The sequence below is a fragment of the Enoplosus armatus genome, chromosome 18, assembly GCF_043641665.1.
Source record: "Enoplosus armatus isolate fEnoArm2 chromosome 18, fEnoArm2.hap1, whole genome shotgun sequence".
NCBI classification, from domain to species: Eukaryota; Metazoa; Chordata; class Actinopteri; order Centrarchiformes; family Enoplosidae; genus Enoplosus; species Enoplosus armatus.
Window position 1 is genome coordinate 18,711,357 of NC_092197.1, and position 24,320 is coordinate 18,735,676.

General features: G+C 41.7%; 1 protein-coding gene across 3 annotated transcripts in view; it reads right to left on the minus strand.

The window, feature by feature from the left end:
- The window catches only part of LOC139301628 (transcription factor 4-like), a 204,587-nt gene that overhangs the window by 13,079 nt on the left and 167,188 nt on the right, over positions 1-24,320 (minus strand). For all 3 annotated transcript variants that reach the window (XM_070925066.1, XM_070925067.1, XM_070925068.1), the window contains 7 exons: positions 22,173-22,278; positions 21,097-21,245; positions 20,171-20,321; positions 15,971-16,041; positions 15,689-15,767; positions 11,211-11,290; positions 9,896-10,105 (listed from right to left, as the gene is read on the minus strand). In XM_070925066.1, coding sequence (XP_070781167.1) covers positions 9,896-10,105; positions 11,211-11,290; positions 15,689-15,767; positions 15,971-16,041; positions 20,171-20,321; positions 21,097-21,245; positions 22,173-22,278 — 846 coding nt within the window. The remainder of the gene's footprint in view (positions 1-9,895; positions 10,106-11,210; positions 11,291-15,688; positions 15,768-15,970; positions 16,042-20,170; positions 20,322-21,096; positions 21,246-22,172; positions 22,279-24,320) is intronic.

The window sequence follows — 24,320 nt, forward strand, 5'->3', positions numbered from 1 at the left end:
AAGACAGGGCAACATGATCAGCTGGGATAGAACCCGGTTTTGTTGACATTGGTGCAAATTCCTTCACAAATGTGCAATTAATAAGGTTATTAAAACCATATGACGGAGAACGGGGGACTTTTTGGTCCCCTAGGGGTCTGGGGCCCTCGGGCAGTGTATAAGAACTTTGAGAAGCAAATGTTTTCAGGTGGTGTTTAGAAGTAGGAAGAATGAGATGGAAAACAGGGATGATGAAGATGTCATCAGTCTGTTCCGTCCGTTGCGTGACGGCGGGAATGTGTGTGGACTTTAAAATGACTAAAATGATTTTATGTGCAGATATTTTGCAAAGGTCATTGAAATACATGTCGCCTGTTTTGACTTTTTTTTGACGTGTTGCACGATAACCATGGTGTAAATAAAGTTGTTTTGAGAATCAACCCCCCCCCCCCCGCCCCCCGTCTGTCTGCTAATCCAGCTGGCTGACAGCGAGGACTTGCCCACCACATGCCAAGCTCCCCTCTCGCCCCGCGCAAATATCACAAAATGTCGACTGGCTTGTTTACACGGGCGTGTGTGTTTCAAACCGAGCGTCTATCCGTCCATACGTCTGCTCGCTCTCTTATTTATTATTTGCCTCTCTCTCGTTGTTGTTGGGGTTTTGTTTTTTTTATATATCTGTCTTTTCTTTCCGTTCCCTGCCTTTCATCACCGCCTGGGCTCCCAAATGCAAAATGGCAGCAGAGAGGGGAGACATGGAGGGTGGCGTACATTTTTAATGGAGGGCTTTTATATTTTAACGAGCCTCCCTTCTCTCTTGCTTAATTTAGTTCAACGAGGAGGAAGGACGAGGAGACAGACGGAGGAGAAAAATATAAATAAATTACACATAAACTGATCTGCCTCTGGTGTAGCTCAGATAGTCACCACGCATCACAGCCACGCCCACTTCAAGACATCCGATTGGATGACTTAATCATGCGGCCAATAACAATACGGAAGCATCAGTGGAATGTTTTGATTCGACTATCAGCGAGTAAAATTTGTAGATTTTGTCTGCGGTTGAAAGCTGCGGAAAAAGCTAGTGACAGAGTTTTTATTTTCTTTTTTTCCCCCTGATTGTTGTCAGAGCCGCATTCAAGGACACTCGGACATTTGTGATTTGATTTTTGACTGCTGGAAAGCGTCACATTCATCAGATGTTGTGTCTGAAAAATCCAACCCAGACAACAAATAAGATGCACACATGGTTTCTGTGAAAAGTATGAAGCGAATATTGTTTGCGTGATTCAAAAAAAAAAAAAAAAAAAGAAGCTGAAAATCTCAAAAACCAGATGTCGGAGTGTCCTTGAATCCACAAACAGGGAGAGTTTTTGAAAACAGTCACCGACCTCAACCTGCATTATCATGTCACAACAACAGAACGAAACAAAAAAGTGTTTTGAAAACACTACTTGTTGGTGCGTTCAAGGAACCCTCCAAAATCTGACAGGTGGTTGCTGAACACCAGACTGACAAAATCCGTGATTCTTTTCACAACATCCTGTCTGACTCTGCCTTTCAGCACCTTGTACATACATTTTGGAGGATAATGTTTTAGCTTCCTGGATCGCCGTGTGACGAGAATGTGACCTTGATGGTTTCACACCTCTGAAAGCTTAATAGAAATGAACTGAAACCTGAAGCTGCTTTGAAGGAGGCAAATAAAAAAATGCAAAAGGTAGTACTTTTTTTCTGCCCCCAAAAGCCAAAATAACATCTAGTTTAAAATTAGGAATATTTCCTGATATAAATCCGAAAATATCTTTTCAAACAATAAACAAGACTGAAACAAAAAACCTGACCGGAGAGTTGTGTGTAACAGTTTTCAATCCTCTCGATACTCTATAGAAACATTTCGTACGGTACTGAGAAAGAGCTGAGGCTCGACGTCCAGTCCAGGTACAGTTTTCCAACATAAATCACGCTACATGACTTTTATTCCCAGATTCTATCTAAATGTCATTCCCATAAAACAGACTGGGGTAAAAAAAAAAAAAAAGAGAAGAAGAAAGAGCCAGAGGAGGAGGAGGAGGTGCTGAGTAGCTGTCATCTGCAATGTTGTTGATCAGTGGGAAGTGTGTTCATTTAAAATGTGTGTGTGAGTGTGCTGATTACACAGGAAGAAGATGAAGAAGAAGAAGAAGAAGAAGGAGAGAAAAAAGGGATTTTCTGGGTCAAGAGATGACACACACACACACACACACACACACACACACACACACACACACACACACAGACAGATTTGTCATGCAGTTGTAAACAGTGGGGACAAGTCTGTCTCGGCTCCTGCAGTAACACGTCTGAGAGAAGAATAAACTCTGTCAATTTACTAACTCCGTAAATTGTAATATTTCACCCTGTATTAGACGAATTTCTGCAATTTCCGTTTGTCCTTTTCAATTATTGTCGCAGTCCTCTGCAGAGGAGGAGGAGACGAAAGGGGAAAGAGATGTGATATTGAGCAGGAAGTCCAGTCTAGAGAGGTGATTTAGCAACAATGCTACTCACTACACGAAGAACAAGTCAGAATCTTTCAATGTACAGTTTGTCCTGGTGGGGACACCGGACGAAAGGGCATTAAGAATCTGAAAGGGTTCATCCTCAGGGGAGCAGGAGTGTGGTCAGGAAATCTCCCGAGTATACGCCCATTAGATCTTGACATTTCCTGTGCATTCGTGGAACCTCTCGTCCTGAGGGTGGCGCTACAGCAAAATCATTGGAAATAATCCTCTGGGGAGCAGCCATATTCACAGTATCTAACACAGCTTTTAAAATGTACAAAATGAATGAAAACTGAAGCAAAGACAGATACTAACTAGGAAATCTGATCTATAATTACAAGAACTCCTCTCAGTTTAATTTGGGAATGCAATGCATTTCTGTACATGTGATATTTAAACAAACCGGACTCGAGTCTACATTGGTCTAAACCTAAGACGACGGAACATTCTTCATACTGCACAGTCTCTTCTCTGTGCAAACTGAGCACTTGACAGAAAGCACCTGCTGCAGCAACGTCAAAACACACACACACACACACACACACACACACACACACACACAGAGCTCAGTGTTGAGGTTGGGCTTCCATGGGAGGAAAAGTACAGCAATATTTTCCAGTGGCGTGATATGTATGTATTTTTTTTTTTTTTAGTGCAATGAACAGAGTGAAGGACGGCAGACTCTTCTGTCGAGAAAAATAGTGAAAAATGAGAAAAGAAAACAGAAGAACATGGGAAGGAAGAGAAAGAGGGAGGCACTGGGAAAGACCGCAAAATGCATCTGGATGATCTGTTAATGTTGAACGAAAAAAAGAAATCTAATAATTTATTTCATATTTTGTCATGTGGCCTTTTTGCTTTGATACATGTCGTAAATTACAAATATAATAACACATCAGTACGTTTTCAACCACATACCCCTTTAAACGGCCAATTACGTTACTTAAACATGCATTTGCAGATGTGCCCACCCAACATAAAATAATTGATCTTCATTCCACGTATGTCTTTTTCAAATTGTTTTTCTGAAATGAATTGCATGACTAAGGTAATCTTTTCTTTTACAGTGGTTTGCATTTTTTATGTTTAAACAGACGCGCAGTTAAATATTGTACAATTTCCCCCCCGGGGATCAATAAAGTATTTCTGATTCTGATTCAGATTCTTTAATAGCTGTATGTGACGCTTCATGCAGGACACTGGAACTTGTTGTTTGAGTGAAACGAAAATCTCTTACTGGCCTTTTCATCTGCTGATGAAGAAATGAGTACGTGGACCAACAGATTATTTTTGTGAATACTTTTTATAATGATTAGATTTTGGCATGTAGAACAGGCTACGTTATATATTTTTTAAATTATTTTCAAGTTATGGCACATAATAACCACTTCACTGTATATTAACATGCAGTGCTATAAGTCGAGGGGAAACGCAACATCAAATGAATGGTAATTACATATGAAGATGTTTGAATAAAAGTAAAATCAATGCTTTTCGGAAAGCACAAACATTTGTGGGCAAGAGGTGTCCACATACATATAGTTTCAGAACAGTTTTAGACTTGTGTCATAAAAACAGTTTATCTTTAACATTATTTTATTACTGTACTGAGGTAAATGGGTATATGACAGTAGATTTCCCATCAGCTTATAGGAGACGCAGAGTATTAAAAGGCATTAGTGTGTTTTTCAGTAAAGTGATGCAGATTATGAACCATTTCACTTACTGTAACGCTGCTTAATGGAGAGAGAGAGAGAGACACTCTCCTCTCCCTTAACCTTTCCCCTCGTTTTTAGAGTCACCCTACATGCTAAGCTGCGATGCGGTGAAATAACTCAAGATGTGTCACATGTGGAACACGACTCACTTTTATTTTTTTGCCGTATCTCCTTTTGTTTTGAGGAATACTTTGTGATTTTCTGCACTGTTCTTTCCAGTGTTACACAAAAAAAAACATAAAAATAAAATATAAAATTCATGTAAAAACATAAAGACAAATTCAACCCAATTGAAAAACATGTCAAAATGTCGGCAGATATGTTTATCTATTATTTGAGTGTGGGTTTGATACATTCATGTCTATGTATATGTCTCTCTCTCTCTCTCTCTCTCTCTCTCCCCCGCATCAGTCTACCACCTGTTTTCCCAGAGCTATGACCTCAGCCTGCAGGCGTCTCTGCCTAACATTGCCAAACTACATACAGCTGTGTGTGTGTGTGTGTGTGTGTGTGTGTGTGTGTGTGTGTGTGAAAGAGAGAGAGACACAGAGAGAGAGAGAGAGAGTGATAAACTAAGTATAAGACAGGAAGATGAAAACAAAAGTGACAGAAAATATGTCATAAAGTAAATATGTAATAAAATGTGTGTCAGTGACAGAGAAAATGTGTGTGTGTGTGAGAGAGAGAGAGAGAGAGAGAGAGAGAGAGCATAAAAAACACAACAGAAGAAACAGAGTTGTCACATCTGCAAGGGAGTACATGGAAAATATATAGAAAAGCAAGAAACTTGAGGTAAGAACATGAAGAAAGACAGAAGTACGGGATAGTTACAGAAATAGACCAGAAAAAGAAGAGGGTGATTGGAAAAGGAAGACAGGAAAGAAACAGAGTAAGAGAGACACTGGTAGAGTGACATAGAAAACTAGAAGGAGAGAGAGTGAATGTATGCATGAGGAAAACAGAAAAAAGTCTCAGTGCAAACACAATGGCTTCATTTTCGAGATGGCATCATGCCTTCCTCTCACTTTATTTTTTCTGTTTTCCACTCTTTCTTTTTCAGTATTTCTATTGAGCCTGGTTCTTTTCTTTTGGTTCAAACTTCCTGTTTACACTGAACACACACACACACACACACACACATACGTACATTGTACGGCCTGGGAACCAAACGTCAATACTTTTTCGGTACCAATTGAAATGTGTCCACAAAATCGAGTATTGAAAAACTGTAAACTATTAAAACTGAATATCAGAATGTCAGATTCTTCATGTTGTTTACTTATAATTTTAATCAGACATCAGAGTGTTTTAGTTTTAGTTGCCTAACCATAACCGTTGACGACAGTATAATGACGTTAATTATACTGTAGTAGCCATGTGCTAATCTATGAAATAAATTGTTTTGAATGTGTTGACAATGGACACAAAATCGTTGTCAAGGAAACTCAAATCCAGGGTTTTTGTCTGGCGATAGGGTTGAGAAAAATGTTGGTATCGATTACGAAACTTTGTGCCTCTGACTGGCTTCCTCTCAACTGATCAACCGAGGCTCATGGGTATTGTAGTACTCGAGCCATCAGCGATAGCAAACGGACAGAGGAAACGTGATTTCTCACAAACAAAGCTAAAATGATTCAACCGGATGGTCACAACATAAAGCTATAGAACTGTTAAATGATTCCAACATGATTCCCCTCTTGTCTATATTCAGGAATTAAAAGTAAACTTTGAAATGGGAATTTACAGTGAGGAGAAACACTGGAACCAGCAGCTCCTCCAATTAAATTACTCTATAGAGGTGGGTCCCCGTAATGTCAGTGGGCCGTCAGGTTTGGGTCCCCCTAATGTAATGTTAACCAGCACATGCACTTTGTCCAGGGCATTTATAAGGCAGAATGTGTGTGTTTTTTCATAGTAGGGGGGTTAGTTGCACCGAGCCATGCCCTGAATGGTCTGAGTGTTTTTCTACTGCACCGCACTGCAAAGTAAAGTTGTTTGCCTTGTAATGTAATGTTTACCTTGATGACGTGTTGGAGGTGTGCTGGTCACAAACCACAGTAAGGGCCTGTCGCCTGGAGCCTTTTTCATCTCACTGTGGCTGTTTCTGCTAGTGCTATTCCTCCCTGCAATATTTCAAACTGATCCACTGACCATATCTGGTTGATTAGGCCTATTTTATTGAATAACAGCACCGCCAATGACGCTCCTCTAACTCGGTGACTGACACACTGCATTTCCCCGTCTTCAAGATAAAAGCATCCAGTGAGTTCGCCAGTGGAAAGCTTTTAATGTGAAGCAGCAACAGACACACATTAGTTTAGCCGCCCGAGGACACAGCTGAGAGGAGGAGCTACCCCCTGCTGTGAGGCTGCAGTGGAAGTGCATGTCATCAGGGTGTAGCTTGCCGTAGCACGGCACGGCTACAGAGGACCGACCCGTGCCCATGGAAAAATCCTTTATAGAGCTGCTGTGTTTCAGTCTTAATGAGTCGGCTTTTCTATCAGCCAATAATCCAGAGCCTGAATCAACTTGTGTGTGTGAAAGAATCCGTGTGCAAACAGGGTCTGCACTGGATGCACGTGTATATAAACAAGTCAGAAATGCATTTGGAATAATGTCAAGATTTAACTGAAAGGCAAAAAATATTACACTTAACAAGAAGTTCACTTTTAATGTTCCTTGGGTTTCTAAACCGCACGTCACTTCATAAAACTAAATGCCAAATTTGTCTCTGAGGGGATGTCCAAAGAGCGGAAAAGTGTTTAAAAGCACCTTCAAATGAAACTGAAGAGTAGTTTGCAAGTATTTCCCTTTGGTTTGAAGCCTTTTCTTCACCACAGACTTATAAATTACAGCATGAATCCAAACACACTGCTCTCTGTTCTCTTCTTTGCACTTTTGTCCAATCTGTGTTAAACAGTGTTAAATCGTCTTACTGCATAACGTTTCTCACAACGCAATAATTTATTGATAAGACCAAGCAGGAATTTCACACTGTGAAAAGCATAAATGTGTTCTATCAAGCTTTTAAAGTCAAAAATTCATTTAATATGAAGTGTTTTTAATTACCTTATCTTGATCCTTTAGCCCTATTTCCAGGAGTGTGATGTTCAAATCAGTCTGTAAATCAGAACACCAAATTGTCTTTTCTGTCCGTCCTTTTTATACTGTCTTAAAAAGCAGATATGTCATCAATCTACTCCAATTCAACAAAATCGTAAAAGGTGAAATTAATTCTAAGTCTCATTTCTCTAGATTAACATTTAAATCATTTCGTAAAACCAAACATTCGTTTGTTGTCTCTTCCCTCCAGAAATATCGTCCCCGACAATGAGCTGTCTTAATAGCTTAATTCTTCTCTCTTCACTTCAATGACGTATCTTGAAGCTGCATTAATCAGTATTTTTGACCACCTGGGACAAAACTCCACAACAAGCTAAACAACATCTGACATATTACCACCCAATGAAGTTGATATGGTTTAAATGTTAGCAAATGGACACGGAGCAACATTAGCGTTTCCATTGGAGTCGTGTTTGTGTCCACCTGATGAATTGAAGTCCAGTATTTACTGTCCCTGTAGCTCAGGTTTGGCCTCCTCTATCTTCCCTTTAGCTGTTAGATGCTTTACTTTCTTCACCAGCTAGTTGCTAACTTTGTCCGCCCGCCATTTGGTGCTGGACAAGCAGAGGGTTTATCAGAGCTCGTTGGCTGCTGCTGCTGCTGGACGCAGCGTTAATGAGAGCCGAGAGACTGAACCATTTGTTTCTGTGGGTTAAATTAAAGTCCCATTATTCACGTGACATTTCCTTCGTTGTTGATGTGAGATGAGAGAGCATCTTTAAGGTTGAAGAAGCAGGAAATACAACCGAAATACGCACATTAGAGGGGAGGCAGGCAAAGGGTTAGACAGAGAGAGAGAGAGAGACAGCTGGACAGATATGCGTGAGAAGAAGATAATCTCTGTGGGAGCCGGCCAGCGCACTCATGCACATGCACACACACACACACACACACACACACACACACACACACTCCCCTCTACCACAGGTGCTCTCCATTTAGAAAACACCACTTCAAAGTAAACACTTTAACAAAGACAGAGGGGGAGGGCGGGGGGGCGGGGGGGGGGGGGCAAAGCTCCTGGACTACTGTAGTGACACCAGTGTGAAGCTGCTGCTAGCGCCCCCTAGAGGCTGCAGTGTTCATTACAGCCGAAATACAAAACTGTAGGACAGAAGGAAAGTCAGAAAGGTCCCTTCAGAAGCCTGACGGATGACGTCACAGAGGATGTGGCCAAGTTTTGTACAGAGAGAGAGAGAGAGAGGTGTCGAGGCAGTGTCTGTGTGTGTGTGTGTGTGTGTGTGTGTGCGTGCATGCAGAGTGTCTTGTGTGTTAGTTTGCGTGAACATCTGGTGTGTGTGTGTGTGTGTCTACATGTGAATATGCACAAATGTTAAGCACAAATAAACAAAGTCGGTCTGACTGAACATGTTCAGGCATCTGAATGTGTTTATGCTGGCTGTGTTTTATAATGCCCCCCCCCCCCCCCCCACACACACCCCTTCTCTCGCCCTCCTACATCTCCTTATGTCACACAGCTGTTTGGTTTTTTATGTTTATTGTTTCAAGTTGACAAAAAAGCCTAAATTAAATATGGAAAACATTACTTGCTGTCTTACTTCATATTTTCTTTTCGACCTCCTCTCCTCTGCACTTTCCTCCTCTCGTCTTCATCCTCCCCTCACTTCTCCGCTCCTTCTTTTTCTTCATGTTATCTGCTTCGACCTCTATCAATGCGGTGCAGTACCTTTTGTTTGACCGTGTGCGCGACTGTATACATTTTCTTCGCTTCACGTTGCGGCCCATTTAAAATCAACAAATACAAAAGTCAAGTCTCATTTGTCAATTTATATCCACTTTCTTTTAAGATGAATACAACTCTCTTTTCCAAGACAAATAATCTTGACTAGAAACACATGCAAGATTATTAAACTTGGTTCATGTAACTTGCCTTTATTTTCCTTTTTAAATTATTACATTTTCTTCTTCTTCTTATTATTAAACCAGATAAATAATGTTGCATACCAGGAAACCAATCTTGAAATGAAATATTCCTGTCATTTTCATATATTGTTGCCAGGCTTTTAAAAGGATTTTAAGACTGAATATGACCCCGGATGACTTATTGATGAAGTGTTTTTAACAAAAAGCTCAATATGTAAAATAATAGTACATTTAGATTCTGAGGCTTAGAGGAGATTCTTTTCAGTGTTTCAGATTGTGTTTGGTACGCTTAAGCGGCTTAACCTAAGACCCAAGTTCTATCTTAATTTCTCTTTGCTATCTTGGCTTATTGGGACCTGATAAGTATAAAAACTAAGCATCATCTGTTGACATGATGTAGTTCCACATACGGGGACAATTTTGAATTTCCATATAAGCAGAATTAAGTATTATGGTATAACCCAAAATGTGATGTCCACGCATGTGGATGCCAGATCTTAGGAGGTTAAAACGTGCATGGTCTTTTAAAAAAGCCATATCAACACTGAGGACCAGTGGGATTAATGGAACTTCTGTGCTCTGACCCATGGCATGACCCTCCTTACTATATACATCTATACAGAATAAAGACATGCTCTCAGGTCCTACCATGAGGGAGTGTCTGTTGGCCGACAGCAGTCCCGTCCCGTACCCGCTGCCCAGAGCGCCCATCGCGCCGTTGTGCGAATGTGCGGCCCCGATAAGGTTGTGCATGTCCCCGTGCCCGCTGGTCATACCCGTTGACGGTCCCACCGCGTGGCTCCGCAGTACGTGGATGGCATCGTCCAAACGCTCCAGGCGGTCCTCGATACGACTTTGCTGCGGGACGAAGGGACGCAGAAAGAGATGAAAAGCCTGCCCAAGTTTTCTTTCTTATCTTCATCTGTAAACTGAAGCATCTCTGGCTCCCAGTATCCCTTCTGACATGACATCCTGATCTCTGTGATTTATTAGAAGCTTCAGAAAGATGATAAAGATTATGAGTGATATCACCGGGTCTTTACCTGCATTAAATAACCTCCATCAGTCAAAATACAGAGGACAGGTGGCAGAGACTCAGTAACAAGTTCCCACAGGTTCATGTGAACATGAATGCTTTTTTATTGTTAGAAGATCCCATGAAAACACCAAAACTAACAATGAATTGATGCCACTAACAAGTATTGTGTGTGTATCCAAAGCCTGACGTATCTTAGAGCTCCGTTGTTGTTCAAAAACTATTTAAAACACATCAGTGTCAGTACCGTCCTGCTGCTGTAAATACCAACTAGAGCACCAAATGTGTATTCATCCACTGCTGAAAATAGTCCCAACAAATGCAAATTGCTCCTGTTTGAGAAAGAAAAGAAATTACTGAGCCCTTTAAATAAAAAATGAAACTATATATTTGTGAGTTTACATCTTCAATAGCAACCAATGGGCTTGAGGCTGAGAGCCACAGTGTAGGGATGTCAATAAAAAAGTGTTATTTAAGGTCTTTTCATGGAATTTGTTAAGAAAAACATTGTCAGCATTATGTAACAGAATGTTGAAAGCCAGTGAGGCAATGTGATGGACCAACGCTGTGTAAAAATAAAGTTGTAAATTCAGTAATGTTTTCCCTCAAAGTGAACAGTCTGGTACAGTAGACGTGTTTCTAACTAGACTGCTGTTTAGCTTTGTGTTTAGTTCTTGCCGAAAAGAGAAACTAAAAGTAAAAAGTAAAGAATCTCAAGCCTAGTGAATCTCCACGCAGATAGCTGTGGTTTCATTTGTCCAAGTTTTCAGATCGGATATTTTTAAATGCTTGAAGCACCATAAACAAACATATTCATCTTCAATTTGCTTCCTGTATGTGTAAATAGGGGAAAGTGTGAAGATATGGTTTTGGGTGAACTGACCCTTTAAAAACAATATCCATTTTAGAGTGTGTGTGTGTGCATACCAGAGAGTGCAGTGGAGCCTCATAGTTTGGCGATGACGCTCCCTGTCCGCCGTTCCTCGACCAGACAGCTGAACTGGCAGCTAGGAGAGAGGAGACAAGGAGACATCGTCAGGAGAGCGGATGGGGAACAAGAGGAAGTCAGTGGGAGATTAAAAGCAAGGGAACAGGGAGATATGAGCAGGAGAGTTGAGACTTTATGATTCTTTTTTTGTTTAGTTAAATTCAAACTGACATCCCTTCATCTGCACCTATGCTCTGTGACGGACTGCCGACCCGTCCGGGGTGTAACCCAAAGCATGCTGGGACCAGCTCCAGCCCCCCTGCCACCCTGCACAGGATAATTGTGCGCAGAAAATAGATGGATCTCCGTGTGTGGATTGGAGCCAAAAAAAAAACTCCTCTCCTTTTATATGTCGAAGAAAGAAACCACTCGATGTACAGCGCCAAACGCCAGACAAAACGTCTTTACACGCGAGGAGTCTCTCGTCGTAGCCACTCGTGGTTGTCCGGACATAATAATAACACAGAGATGAGGAAGAGAAGACAAAAACAAACCAACTCATATCTCATAGCAGAAAATGCTAATATCAGGCTTTTGTCTTTGAAAAGGTACAAGTGGTTGATTAGCATGGGCCCCTCTGCAGAATAAACAAGCTTTGTGTCTCGGCTCTCTTCTGCTTTTGTTGTTCGTTGTCACTCTGAAGGGGTCGCATCTGAATTGACAGGTCTCATTAGCTGATAGAACAGAGGAGAGACGGCGACTTGTGTGAATTTACATTGATATGAGGCTCCGAGTGACGACGGGCTGGTGCATGGAGGCCTTTCAACAGGGTATCAGAAGTGAGACAAGCCTATAGGCGATTTTCTTTTCTTTGGCTTCAAAGTCATTTTATTTTGAAAAGACAAAATCATTGCAAAATCTTGTTAAAACTTCGGTTCACACAGTCCTTCAGTTGGAACATACAGCGTTTGTAGGCAAAATGTGTCGAAGACATGAATTCAAGGGTACTTCTGTAGTAATTTGTAATGGGAATGAATGTGCACAGCAGTTTTCTAACTAAACTAGACCACATGTAGTACCTAACAAAGCAGCTGCAGTGCTTCCTTCCGCTGCTTCCTGGAGCAGAAAATGGGTTGGTTTTGCCCATCTCTTACAATACCAACATTATGAGTAAATACAAAGTGGCCGCACCAACTGAGAAGCAACGGTATTCAACTGGAAATGCTGGTTCTCTGCAACTATGAGTCCAGTTCAAGCACTGAGTTCATCCTTATCACTACAAACATTTAGACGCGTACCCCAGTTGTATCTGGTCATGCAGACATGTCCAGGTTTTCCCACGACAGGTTCTCTGTGGTGAATTATAGTACTGGGGTGGAGGATGGAATAGATACCCTCAATTTAGTCTGTGGTGCTCAAATGGTATTAGAAAAAGTAGCACATGTTTCCAAATCAGTGTCCCTGTTAACTCTGGGTAAATCCCCAAACACACTGCACAATGTCTACTGGAAATACTTTCCACCACAGAAATAGTATCTATTAACTGGGGGGGGGGGGGGTGTCTGTGGATCATCCAGCACTCCCAGCAGCTGGGACACTTTCAGAGTAGAGATGTTGCTGTTCAATTGAAGTCATTTTTCTGTGCCGTGAGCGCCACAAATGGCAATCCATTAACCTCCATTGTATCGGTGTGCAGACAGAAATCTCAGAAAGTGGACATCTTAAAACCTGGACCAATAAAACCAAAGCTATCTGCATGGATGGAAGCTGCCAAAGTTGGTGAGAGAGTACATTGTAAAGGCCTGGTAATGGCAGGGCTAGTTGGTAAACGACTGTAGCTGGCGAGCTAACCACTAACATGCTGGCACGAGTCCCAAAAGCTCTCAGAGCTTTTTTTTATTTTCTCTATACTGCGCTGTTTTCTCCCCCCCCCTGACATTTTGTTCTCAGGATTATACATAATTTCATTCATGAACTGATCTTGACACATTTAAAAAAAACTGAGCAAGCCTTAATTTCACATGTGAGCCGCTAATGACCGCTAAGGCTCACAACATTTATATGTTTTTGCATCCTCACATAGACAGCCTATATTTTACAGCCAATCAAGAATCAACTTTCAACTCAGATCCATTCTGAGCCAATCAGCAAACATTTAATTGATAACATGACTCGAAACTCGTGAACCTCATTAACGCTGAATGGGGTTGTAGGTGTAACATTATGTGTGATGGCCCATTTCTCTCCTCCAATTTATTCAAACACTTATTCAAAAATAATTATTTTGTTGGATAGTTAAGAGGAAATTTGATCATTTTGACAAAAATAGCCGTCATGTTTTTCCCAGTTTGAAAATCAGACAGCCCATTGACACACAGCACCCCGTTAGCACTTGATCTCTATTTCTTTTCTCTTTCCTCTTGTTTTCTTCCTCTTTCCTGTTCTCGTTCTCCTCACTTGCTTCCTATTCATTGGCCCTTCAACATATCCACTCCTCGTGCTCCTCCTATTTTCACCTCCTTTTTCCTACTCCTCTCTCCCGTCTGTGCCCTCTCCTTTCCTTTATCCTCTTCTTTTCTTATTCCTCCATCTCCTCCCCTCTCCTCCCCTCACCTCCTCTCTGCCCTCACCACTGATCTCTCCCTTGTAACTCTGATCTCATCTCATTAGCTCCTGTTTCTTTCTTTTTTTTTTAATTGTCTTCCCATTTTGTCTCACAGTCTTTTCTCTCCCCACTCCTTTATTCATATTACATGCTCATTTCCATATGCTAATTAATGAATAATCACCTGGGTACATTCATGTGCAAATACAAATATATGTATTAAACGGCAGGCTAAATTATTCCGAGTCCAACACTGTAAAACACCCTTGCAGAATTAGCCTTGGATATCAATTTGCATGTAGTTTGCTCTAATAGGCTTCATTTCTAATTTGTAAAAAGTGGAGTAACTCTGACACAATGATAAACACCAATTATGGTTTAGCAGGCAATATCCCAGGCAGCTATAATGACGAGGAGGAGGAGAAGGAAGAGGGGTGGGGGCTCGTGTTTTCAGAGCTGGTAGGTTTGTGAACGATTTGTCGAAGTGGTGCTCGTAATTAAAGCTATCAGTCACAAGGCGCGGCACAGAAATATCAAACAGTGTGTGTAGCTGCGACAATTAGAGACAAATTCGACACAACTATTATTAGGAAAAGTCATTTTTCACTTTAAGGAGCAGGGAGAGTTTACAACATCAGCCGGGAGGAGGAGTAATTGGTGGAGATAGGAAGAGGAGGAGGGGTATGGAGAAGAGACACAGCTATTATTAATGTGCTTTTATGGTCCTATTTCATGCCAAGTATTTTACTTGCAAAGCAGAGCTCGTGAATTATTAAATAGAAATGTAGAGCTTTTGTTAAATGTGTTGTTTGGAGTTTGTTTAAATCATTTTTATATTTATTCTCCCACTTCTTCTTCCCAAAGCTGTATTTAAGTTATCTGAGTCCAAGTCAAGTCTCAAGTCATTTGAAACAAGTTCAAGTCAAATTTCAAGTCATTTGGCAAAAGGTCAAGTCAAGTCTCAAGTCATTTGAAACGAGTTCAAGTCCAGTCTCAAGTCATTTGAAACGAGTTCAAGTCAAATCTCAAGCCATTTGAAACAAGTTCAAGTCAAATTTCAAGTCATTTGGCAAAAGGTCAAGTCAAGTCTCAAGCCATTTTAAACAAGTTCAAGTCAAATTTCAAGTCATTTGGCAAAAGGTCAAGTCAAGTCTCAAGTCATTTGAAACGAGTTCAAGTCCAGTCTCAAGTCATTTGAAACAAGTTCAAGTCAAATTTCAAGTCATTTGGCAAAAGGTCAAGTCAAGTCTCAAGCCATTTTAAACAAGTTCAAGTCAAATTTCAAGTCATTTGACAAAAGGTCAAATCAAGGCTGAAGTCATTTGAAACAAGTTCACGTCAAGTCTCAAGTCATTTGAAACAGGTCCAAGTCAAGTCACAAGTCATTTGAAACAGGTCCAAGTCAAGTCACAAGTCATTTGAAACAAGTTCAAGTCAAGTCTCAAGTCATTTGAAACAAGTTTAAGTCAAGTCTCAAGTCATTTGAAACAGGTCCAAGTCAAGTCTCAAATCATTTGAAACAGGTCCAAGTTAAGTCTCCAGTCATTCGAAACAACTTTCAGCCAAGTCTCAAGTCATTTGGAACAAGTCAAGTCTCCAGTCATTTGAAAAGGGCAAATTTAAGTCATTCATATCATTTCAAGTTTTATTACTCATCATCGGAAACATGTTCAAGTCAAGTCTCAAATGTCGAGCATCAAGTCATTTAAAACAAGTTTGCGTTGAGAGGTCAAAAGTCAAACATGTTCAAGTCAAGTTTCAAGTCATTATTTTTGTGTCTCCAGTCCGAGTCAGCTCTGCTTTTCCCATGTTGTTGGTTCTGCTACTATGTAGCCGGTGTGTTGCGATTGGAGGGCAGGTGTCATGTGCTACCTGTGAGGGAGGGTGGGGAGCCGACTGGGGTGGAGGGATTGGACGAGAAGCTGTTGTTCGTGTGATCCGGAGAGTAGATCTGAAAAAAATAATAACTTAAAAGTCAGAGAAGCATGTAGAATTGTGAAAACAACATTTAAAGATAGATCATGACCCCAAAAGTCATGAAAGGCCTTAAAAAGACAAAATAATACTCATAAATACATAAATTCAAGAATCATTTTGCATTAATAAAACACTGGTCTCTCAGTCGGTAGGTGTGTTTGTGTGTGCTGCACTTACGGATGCGAGTGCTTTCCCTAAGGCGTCTCCTGTTTGAGAGCTGCTGGCTGCTGAGGTCTGTGCTCGGTTAGCTGTGACACACACACACACACACACACACGCACACACACATATGCACACACACACACACACACACACACACACAGGAGGAAAAGACGGACATATTTGTGTAAATAAGGATGTTGTTAACTACATATTTTGATTATTCTGTCTATGCGTACACCATCAGTCCATCCCTTTCACGCTCATTAATACTGATCCACTTAAAAATCCAATTCTTTCATGAAGTCATTGGTCACAAAGGTCGCTGTTTTGCCTGTTTTTTTTTTTTAATCCTCCGTTTGTTCTTTCTTACAGACGTACAACTTCCCAGTGTCATGTTGGAAGTGAGTTAACACACTTATGTCACATCCTGCCTGATGCCTGGTTAGTGGTTATATAAAACTGTGATGGTGCTTATTTGACAGCATCCTTTGTTTTGGGCTCTCCATTCCTGGTCAGCTCTGTGCCGACTGACTCACTTTAACGACTCCACGCAAACCGGTGATTCCACTGAAGCGAGTTGGTTTTGCTCCGAATCCTTGCTGTTAGAGATGGTGACGTGAACAGGCTGCTTCTCAAATACGTGACAGGAATCACAGACAGAACTCAATAGGAACCGACATACAACGTCTACATTTACTCCCATTCTAACATTTTAACTGGCTGACAGCATGTGTTTGTGTTTGTGTGTGTGTATGTGTGTGTTTGTTGGTGTATCTGTGGTTGTGTGCAAATGCTTCGATACATGGACTTCAATACAACTAAATCTGTTTCACACACTTGAAGAGCACAGAGGCCAGAGAGGAAGGAAGTGACCTCACAGGACCAGATGAGCGCCCACACACACACACACACACACACACACACACACACACACACACACACACACACAGGCAGAGAGACTCTGACATGCTCACAGCTCATCTCTCCTGATAGCAGATCCCAGATGGAAAGTTTGCGCTCGCACACACAAGTTAGACACATGCACGGCACACAAACACTGCAAAGCAAAAACACATCCTTTCATGGCAAATGAATCCATTACAGAAATTGGCAGGACTGGACTTCTTTAAGCTGTTAGAGAGAGAGGGAGAGAGGGAGGGAGAGAGAGGGAGAGAGGGAGAGAGAGAGGGAGAGAGGGAGGGAGAGAGAGAGAGAGGGAGAGAGAGAGGGAGAGAGGGAGGGAGAGAGAGAGAGAGGGAGAGAGAGAGAGAGAGAGGGAGAGAGATGAAGAAAGAGAGAGTGAAGGGAGAGAGAGACAGGAAGCAGCATATGTTTTGGGGTTAAAGCCTCATGTCTCACTCACGCCATACCACTGGCCTAGTAAACCATCCAAGGGATTACTATTACACACACGCACACACACACACACACACGCGCGCGCACACACACACTCGTATCCTGACTTGATGCATAATTTAGAACATGTGCAGGAGAAAATCTTTTTCATAAATGAGAGCTTATAGCCGCAAAGGAGGAGTGCATTCAGGAGATGAAACTGATTTTGGTATTTTCTTTCTGTCTCTGTCCATCACCTCTTCAAAGAGGAAAATCTAGTGGTTTTATTTTATGTTTTTATATTTTCAGTTCATAAACCATATCACTTAGATTTGTATGTAATCGGTAATTGTATTTCTTTTGTCTTATTTCATTATAATATAATATACTCTGGCTAACTGCAGAGTTACCTCTGACCTGCAGTTCCTTTGATGTGTCCCTTGTACTCACTGTGTACTATATATTTGTACTTTTGTACTAACAGGAAATGATGCAATATGTGCATTGACAAAACTAAAAGAAAACTAGAAAAGATTTTGAAAAGATTTCATGTTTTTTTCTTCTTTGGTCTCATCACCATCCACAATTTGGTTTTTTCGCAGCTGCGAGTAGCCCCTCTCTTTCATCTGAGCAATGCATTGTGGGACCACCAACAGCACAATAAAGAATCAAGCTTTTTTATAAGCCTGCATGCTGACTTTTTGAGTATACTTAAATCTGCCACATGACACCGTGGAAACACACTACATTCTCAAACCTTAGTGAAGTAGGAGTCACTGGTGCAGTGACAAAGGCACGATCCCTCACCGGCTTCCCACCAATTGTGTTCATTGTGAGTGCATGACCCTGATCATTTTATTTCTAAATCCAACAATTATACTACTTCAAGTGGACTTCAAGTGTTGCTGCACCCTCCTTTGAGAATGAAACACTCACGCCTTGTGGACTGAAAGGTGACCGTAAAAAAACATCACAAAGAACAAGGCAGCTGTGGTCGGTTAGGATTCATGTCATTTACAGAAGACTCTAATGGTCATGGTGGGGAAAAAAAAAAATGTCCACTGAATTAGGCCTGTAACTAACAATTATTTAAATTATTGATTAATCTGCTGATTATATTCTTGAAACATCAGAACACACTGAAAAATAGAGTCCAAGGTGACTTGTTTTGTCCATCCAACGTTCCAAAACCCCCGCGATATTAAATCTAACATCATCAGAACAGGGACAAGCAGCCAGTCCTCGCATTTGAGAGACAGGAACCATAAAATGTTTGGCATTCACTCTGTTCCACTCACTTACTTTTTCGCCACAATATAGACACGCCCAGCAGTGTCGAGCTCGCAGGCAGGTTGTGTGTGTGCTGGTTTGGTCCCATTAAATGGTTCCACCTGTTGCGCGTCTTTGGGAGCTGACTGTATGAGTCTGTTTTTCTATGGACCTTTTCATACTTTTCATGGCGAACACGGCTCGTGGTGAAAATCAACTGCAACTGACTTGACTCCATGGTGACCACAGCTGCTGTTCTCTGTGAAGAGAACTCACTTGTTTACTACGCAGCGCAAAATCAGGCCGAGGCAGAGAAACGGCCGTGAACACTGCGCGTCCACACACGTGTATCATGTGTTTACATTTAAACAACAGCGTCATATTTTTTTTATGAGGTTCATCTTGTGTTTACGCTCATCTGCTCGGGCTCGTGTGTGTGTGTGTGTGTGTGTGTGTGTGCTATCTTTGTGGAATGTTGGAGATGTCTTCCCATGAAAACAAACTTTCAATCTGTTTCTTATTGCCGTCCTATTTGTTCTGTGGGACTCAAAGGAAGGGGTCCATCTGGCATGCTGTTTGTGTGCGCTTGTGTGTATGCCAGTGATGTCAAGGCCGAGTGTTTTCCTCAATTTAGTTATATTTCTGCCCCCTGCCTTCTCCCCTGACACTAGAGTTTAGTTTTCAAGTGGTTTAAATCATCTGAGTCTCATCACAGCAGGGACAGTTATGTTTGGTCATGTGGCGGTAAATCAAAATGTGGTCTAGCTAATGTTGTCTTCCGTCTGTAAAGGGCCAGTAATGTTGTCTTTCAAGGAGTAACTGCAAGTAGATCATCTGCGGATGTTTTTCCAAAGTCAAAACACAAACACAGACAGCGAGCGCATCCAAGTCCATCCATCCATCCATCCATTTGGAGACAATCTCAGCTGACATTGGGCGAGAGGCGGGGTCACTTCAAGATGAAAAAAATCTAAATGATCAGTTACTGTTACAGTGAAATGCTCCACTCACAAGCAATGAGTGCAAGTGGCTGCAGGCGGTTTAAGAATGAAAGCTTACCCACGGCAGAGCTCGTTTAGGTCCTTGCGAAAAGTCTTAAGTCAAGTGTGAAGCCCTTGAGGGCAGTCCAAATGCAAGTCTCTCAGGTCTTGAGTGCTTTTGCTTTCAAGTAGAAAGTCAAGTCAGATCTTTAGAGAGTCAACTGTCAACAGTCTTAAGGTCAAGTCCAAGTCAGAGGTCAGAACCAAGTCAAGTGTCAAATCCTCATTATTGTGACTCAAGTCTCACCCTAGTCCAAGTTTGAAGTCTTAAGTCTACAGTTCTGACAAACAATACGCGAAAAAATGTGTTTATAGGACATCAAAACAAATAAAATACGCCTTCACATGAACAGCTTCCCCACTGACTGATTGACAGCAGATGACTTTGCGACACGGCATGAAGAGGTCTACGTCTTCATCTCCAGAGTTTGAGAGGGTAGTGGGCGGCGCTAAATCTTCACAGGAAGTGGGTCATGCCGACAAGCATCGATTTTCTAAAAGTAGCATTTTATAGTTCAACTCAATTGTAAAAACAAACAAACCGCGCCATTCCTCGACATGCATTGCTTACCCATGATGCTGTCTGTGCCGTTGGTGGAGGGGGCGGTGCAAGAGGCGGTGCTGTAGTGATTGCCCCCGCCCCCGCTCCCTCCCCCTCGGTGGAAGCTGGACATGGGAGGAAGGCTGGAGCTGATATCTGCAGACGAGTGCGACGGGTAGCTCTGCTGAGAGACGGACAGAACCACATGAAACTTGTAACACATTTTTTTTTACTACTGACATTTGTTGCTTATAAATGTTTGACTTTACCAGGAATGTGGCTGTGATTTAAAATGTTATAACTTTCAACTAACTAATTACCATCGTTACTTGAGCATTTAAATTGTTGTTTATCGGCCTGGTTTCCCATGTCATTGGTCTGAAAAAAACACCATCTACTTGTCAACAAATTAGTCGACATTTCCTGGTGTTTTATTATTATTTAATTATTATGTAAGGGTTTTTTCAGGACTACCCTAAACTGTTTGAACCCATCTGCGGAATTTGTATAAACCCATACAAGGTAAGCAAGGTAAACACAAATTAATAAATGAAATGAATACATTTATGATAGAGATGACACCACAACATTATGAATTCTATGTATGGTTACAAATAGAATTCAATTTGAAGAAATTCTTAAATTATGACAAAAATATACAAAGAAAGCCCAAGAGAGCCCATATTTTTCTTATTTTTCTTTGCATACGTTTTACTTTAGATAGCTTCTGTAAACTAGAAACATGTTGTTTTTTTTATCTTAAAAAAAAAAAGAAAAAGAAAAAGAAAAACAACAGGAAAAATCCACAATATGAAAGCCATGGTGTGGAATATCATGGATGAACTGACTATTTATGTATATGTATGTAAAGTACAGTTAATCTCTGGAGTGACTTCCTGGAAGGAGGGCATCACCTGTGTTACAACCTATACACTGCGATTGACAGCTCTGCTCACCAATCTGTCGTGAGGGTGAATCCCGCAGTAGGAGGAGCTCTGGGCGGGGCCGTGAGCAGAGTTCCCGCCCCCCAGCATGCTGCCGTGGTAACCCTGCTGGCCCATACTGCTACTGCTGCTGCTCCAGGGATCGCCACTGTGGTGACCATCTGATGGAGAGATGCACAGAGAGGGAGAGGGAGGCGCATGTGATGGGCTGTATGCTGGTTTGAGATCAGTTTCATCTCTGCGCAGGCCACAAGTTAAAAATATACTGAGGTTTCTCTCTGTTGTTAAACCTCCCTGTGACTCACTCACACTCACGTCTACATGCACTTTAGTAATCTGACCCACTTTATGCAGCAACCTGATTTCAGAAAAACCTCCAAACAAATGGGACACCTGGTTTTCTTCTTCAGTTTTTCGAGAATAACCAGGTTAACACAGATTTGTGCTGATTTTGGGACCTTTTCACTTGTGTCTTTATCGATGTCTGGAAGGTTTTTTCTGGGAGTGTGTGTGTGTGTGTTTATGTGAGAGACACCCAGGTGAGAGGGAAAATACGAGTCTTTCAAGTGGAAACACTCCCCGGCGGTCGAATCTGTGTCATCCAAACAAGGTCACAATTCACTCTTCGTTTAGTCTGAACTCGGTTACAACCGTTATTAGTGCTGTATGTCCACAGGGTTCACTTGTTTGATTGGCTGGCAAGTGTCCGTTAAAGTCGTACAACAGGACACTTCGAAGACGCTGAAGGTAACCATAGGGACAATTCTTCTGGTTCATTTAACTCTCTTAACATCTCAACTTTGTCCGCTGTTTCTGTGACACCTCTTTGCTTTTGAATCAGAAAATCTGAATTTGACGCTTTCACAGCAAAAGCAAGCATGCGCTCTTGCTGTCACGATAACTAATAAAGTCAAATCTTCGGAGGATTTTGGTAGAAGAACCTCCTTTTAGCTCGGGTAAGCTTGAGCTCATTTTGTCTGTGATCCAGTATCCACAATGAGCTCAGAAATCCACTGCAGGGAGTTTTGATGAGGGACAGACCATGTGTGTGTGTGTGTGTGTGTGTGGGTGTGTGCGTGCATGAGTACCTGGCATGAAGAATGAGCTAGGGAAGCCAGAGCTGGGAGGTTTGGAGGATGGATAACCCGGTGAGTCCCTGTTGTAGTCGGCTGTACTGGCAGATGGAGCGTACACCTGCAACACAAACACAGAGACACACGACATCATTCAGAAGTCTGCGCTCGGATCAAAATACAACTCGTTCTCATCAGAGGCTCCCAGTCGAACACAGCCTGCCAAAAAACGTCCATTCTCCCATGTTCCTCTCCGAGGCTGAGCAGGAATCAGCTGCAGACGAACGTCATTTCCACTCGGCTGTAACAGGTGATTGACACCTCGCTCCGTAACTAAGAAGCACTGAGCGGAAGGTTTAAAACTGGCAACATCAACCTTCGCCAGACCAGACGGACACACCACCTCCTGAGCTGTCAATGCTGTTTGCTTCTGATTTTCAACTTACTCTGAGAACTTTGTCTAACTTCTTCCAGGACAACCATATGTTTGCCTATTTAGTTGATTTATTATTACTTAAAAAAAATGAAATAACTTATCATTTTTAAATATTTTCTCAATAAGCTTAAAACTTTTTTTACTTTGTATGTTGTTTAAATTTGAATCGTTTTAAAACTATGTATGCTGTTTTCTTGTTTTCACATTTTGCTGAATGATTACATTTTGAAACTTTTCAAAAATAATAGGTAAAAATGATTTCATATTTTGTTTTGTTTTTAATAAAATAATTTTTACACTTTTTAAAAAAAGAAAAAAGCCCAGGAATTGTATTTTTACAGCATACATATAACTAATAACTTAAAATATACACTTTCAAAGCTTATATTGTTTCTAAAAAGCATGAAAACGTAAAAATCCACAATGTACGAACTATATTGGTGACCATGGTAACCGCATCGCTTGCATCCACAGCACCAAGCACTTCTGTTGCAATGACTGTAACATAGTTTTAACAAATACAACAGCCAACAACAGAGCGCCTCCTCTCAGAGGGGCGGGAGCAGCAGCAGCAGCAGCAGCAGCAGCAGCAGCGCAGCAGTCATGCAGCAAACGTAGTAAAACGTGAGACTGCAAGCAGAACCAGCAGCCTGCCATCACTCTTCCTCAGCAACACAGCGGCTGCATGAGAACACAATGCCTGTGTTTGGTCATGCCTTCGACTGGGGCTCCCCACAGCATGCCTCTGTGTGTGTGTGTGTGTGTGTGTGTGTATAGCGTGCGAACACTCAGCCATGACGCTAGCTTGCGCTGCATGACGCAAACCCTGGAACAGCTGTTGAAAGCGCATTTCTCTCTCTCCCTCTCTCTCTCTCTCTCTCTTACTCCCCCAATGACTCACATCAAAATGAAAAAAAAAAAACCCCTGCTCCACAGCTACACCTAATCTACCTCGATCCCCTAAAAAAAGACATGGGCTGCTTTGTTAACTTTAAAGTATTTGCATATGGGATGGAACCCAGATGTGATAAAACACAGAGAGAAGAAAACAAAAGAAAAAGATGAAGAAAAAAAAAACACTTGGGGGCATTATATAAAAAAAAAAACCCATCATCTCGCTTCCCACACTCCCTGAGAGAAATTATTAAAAACAGAAAACAGCCTCCAACAGTTTCTGCTGAACAAAAACCTGACTCAGATCACTGTGAGCTCGCTGATTGGCTGGCTTTTACTTCTGAGGGGGAAAAACTGGCACTGATTTCCTTTGCATTACTGTCCTGTACCCTCAAAGGTAAAACATCTTGGGGACACAGTGGGACCATGCAGAGAATCTAAGAAGGAATCTCAGAGACTTTCAAACTGACGAACTGGCAGTCATACCCCCTTTTTTTTTTTCCTGCAGCAAAACGGCCAGCGGTGCACAGGTGTGAAAGTGGAAGGAACAAGAAGAGACACAAGCTGATAAGACAGTGGCTGCATTCAGTTGGTGGTCTTCACATGATGTCTTTGCTTCAGTGAGGCCCCCCCCGTGGCGATGAACTTTGCAACATACAGAGAGTGAGCCCCTCGGGTTCTCAGGAAAGGAACAAGGGATTGAATGAGAACGGGTTCTAGCCTGGGTGTAGTCACCCTTCAGATCACAGTGGCACAGCTGGTACTGTGACTACCTGCCTGGTACCTGTAAATTACTTTTTACTAACCTGTTCCTTGATCTTGTCATTGAAGTG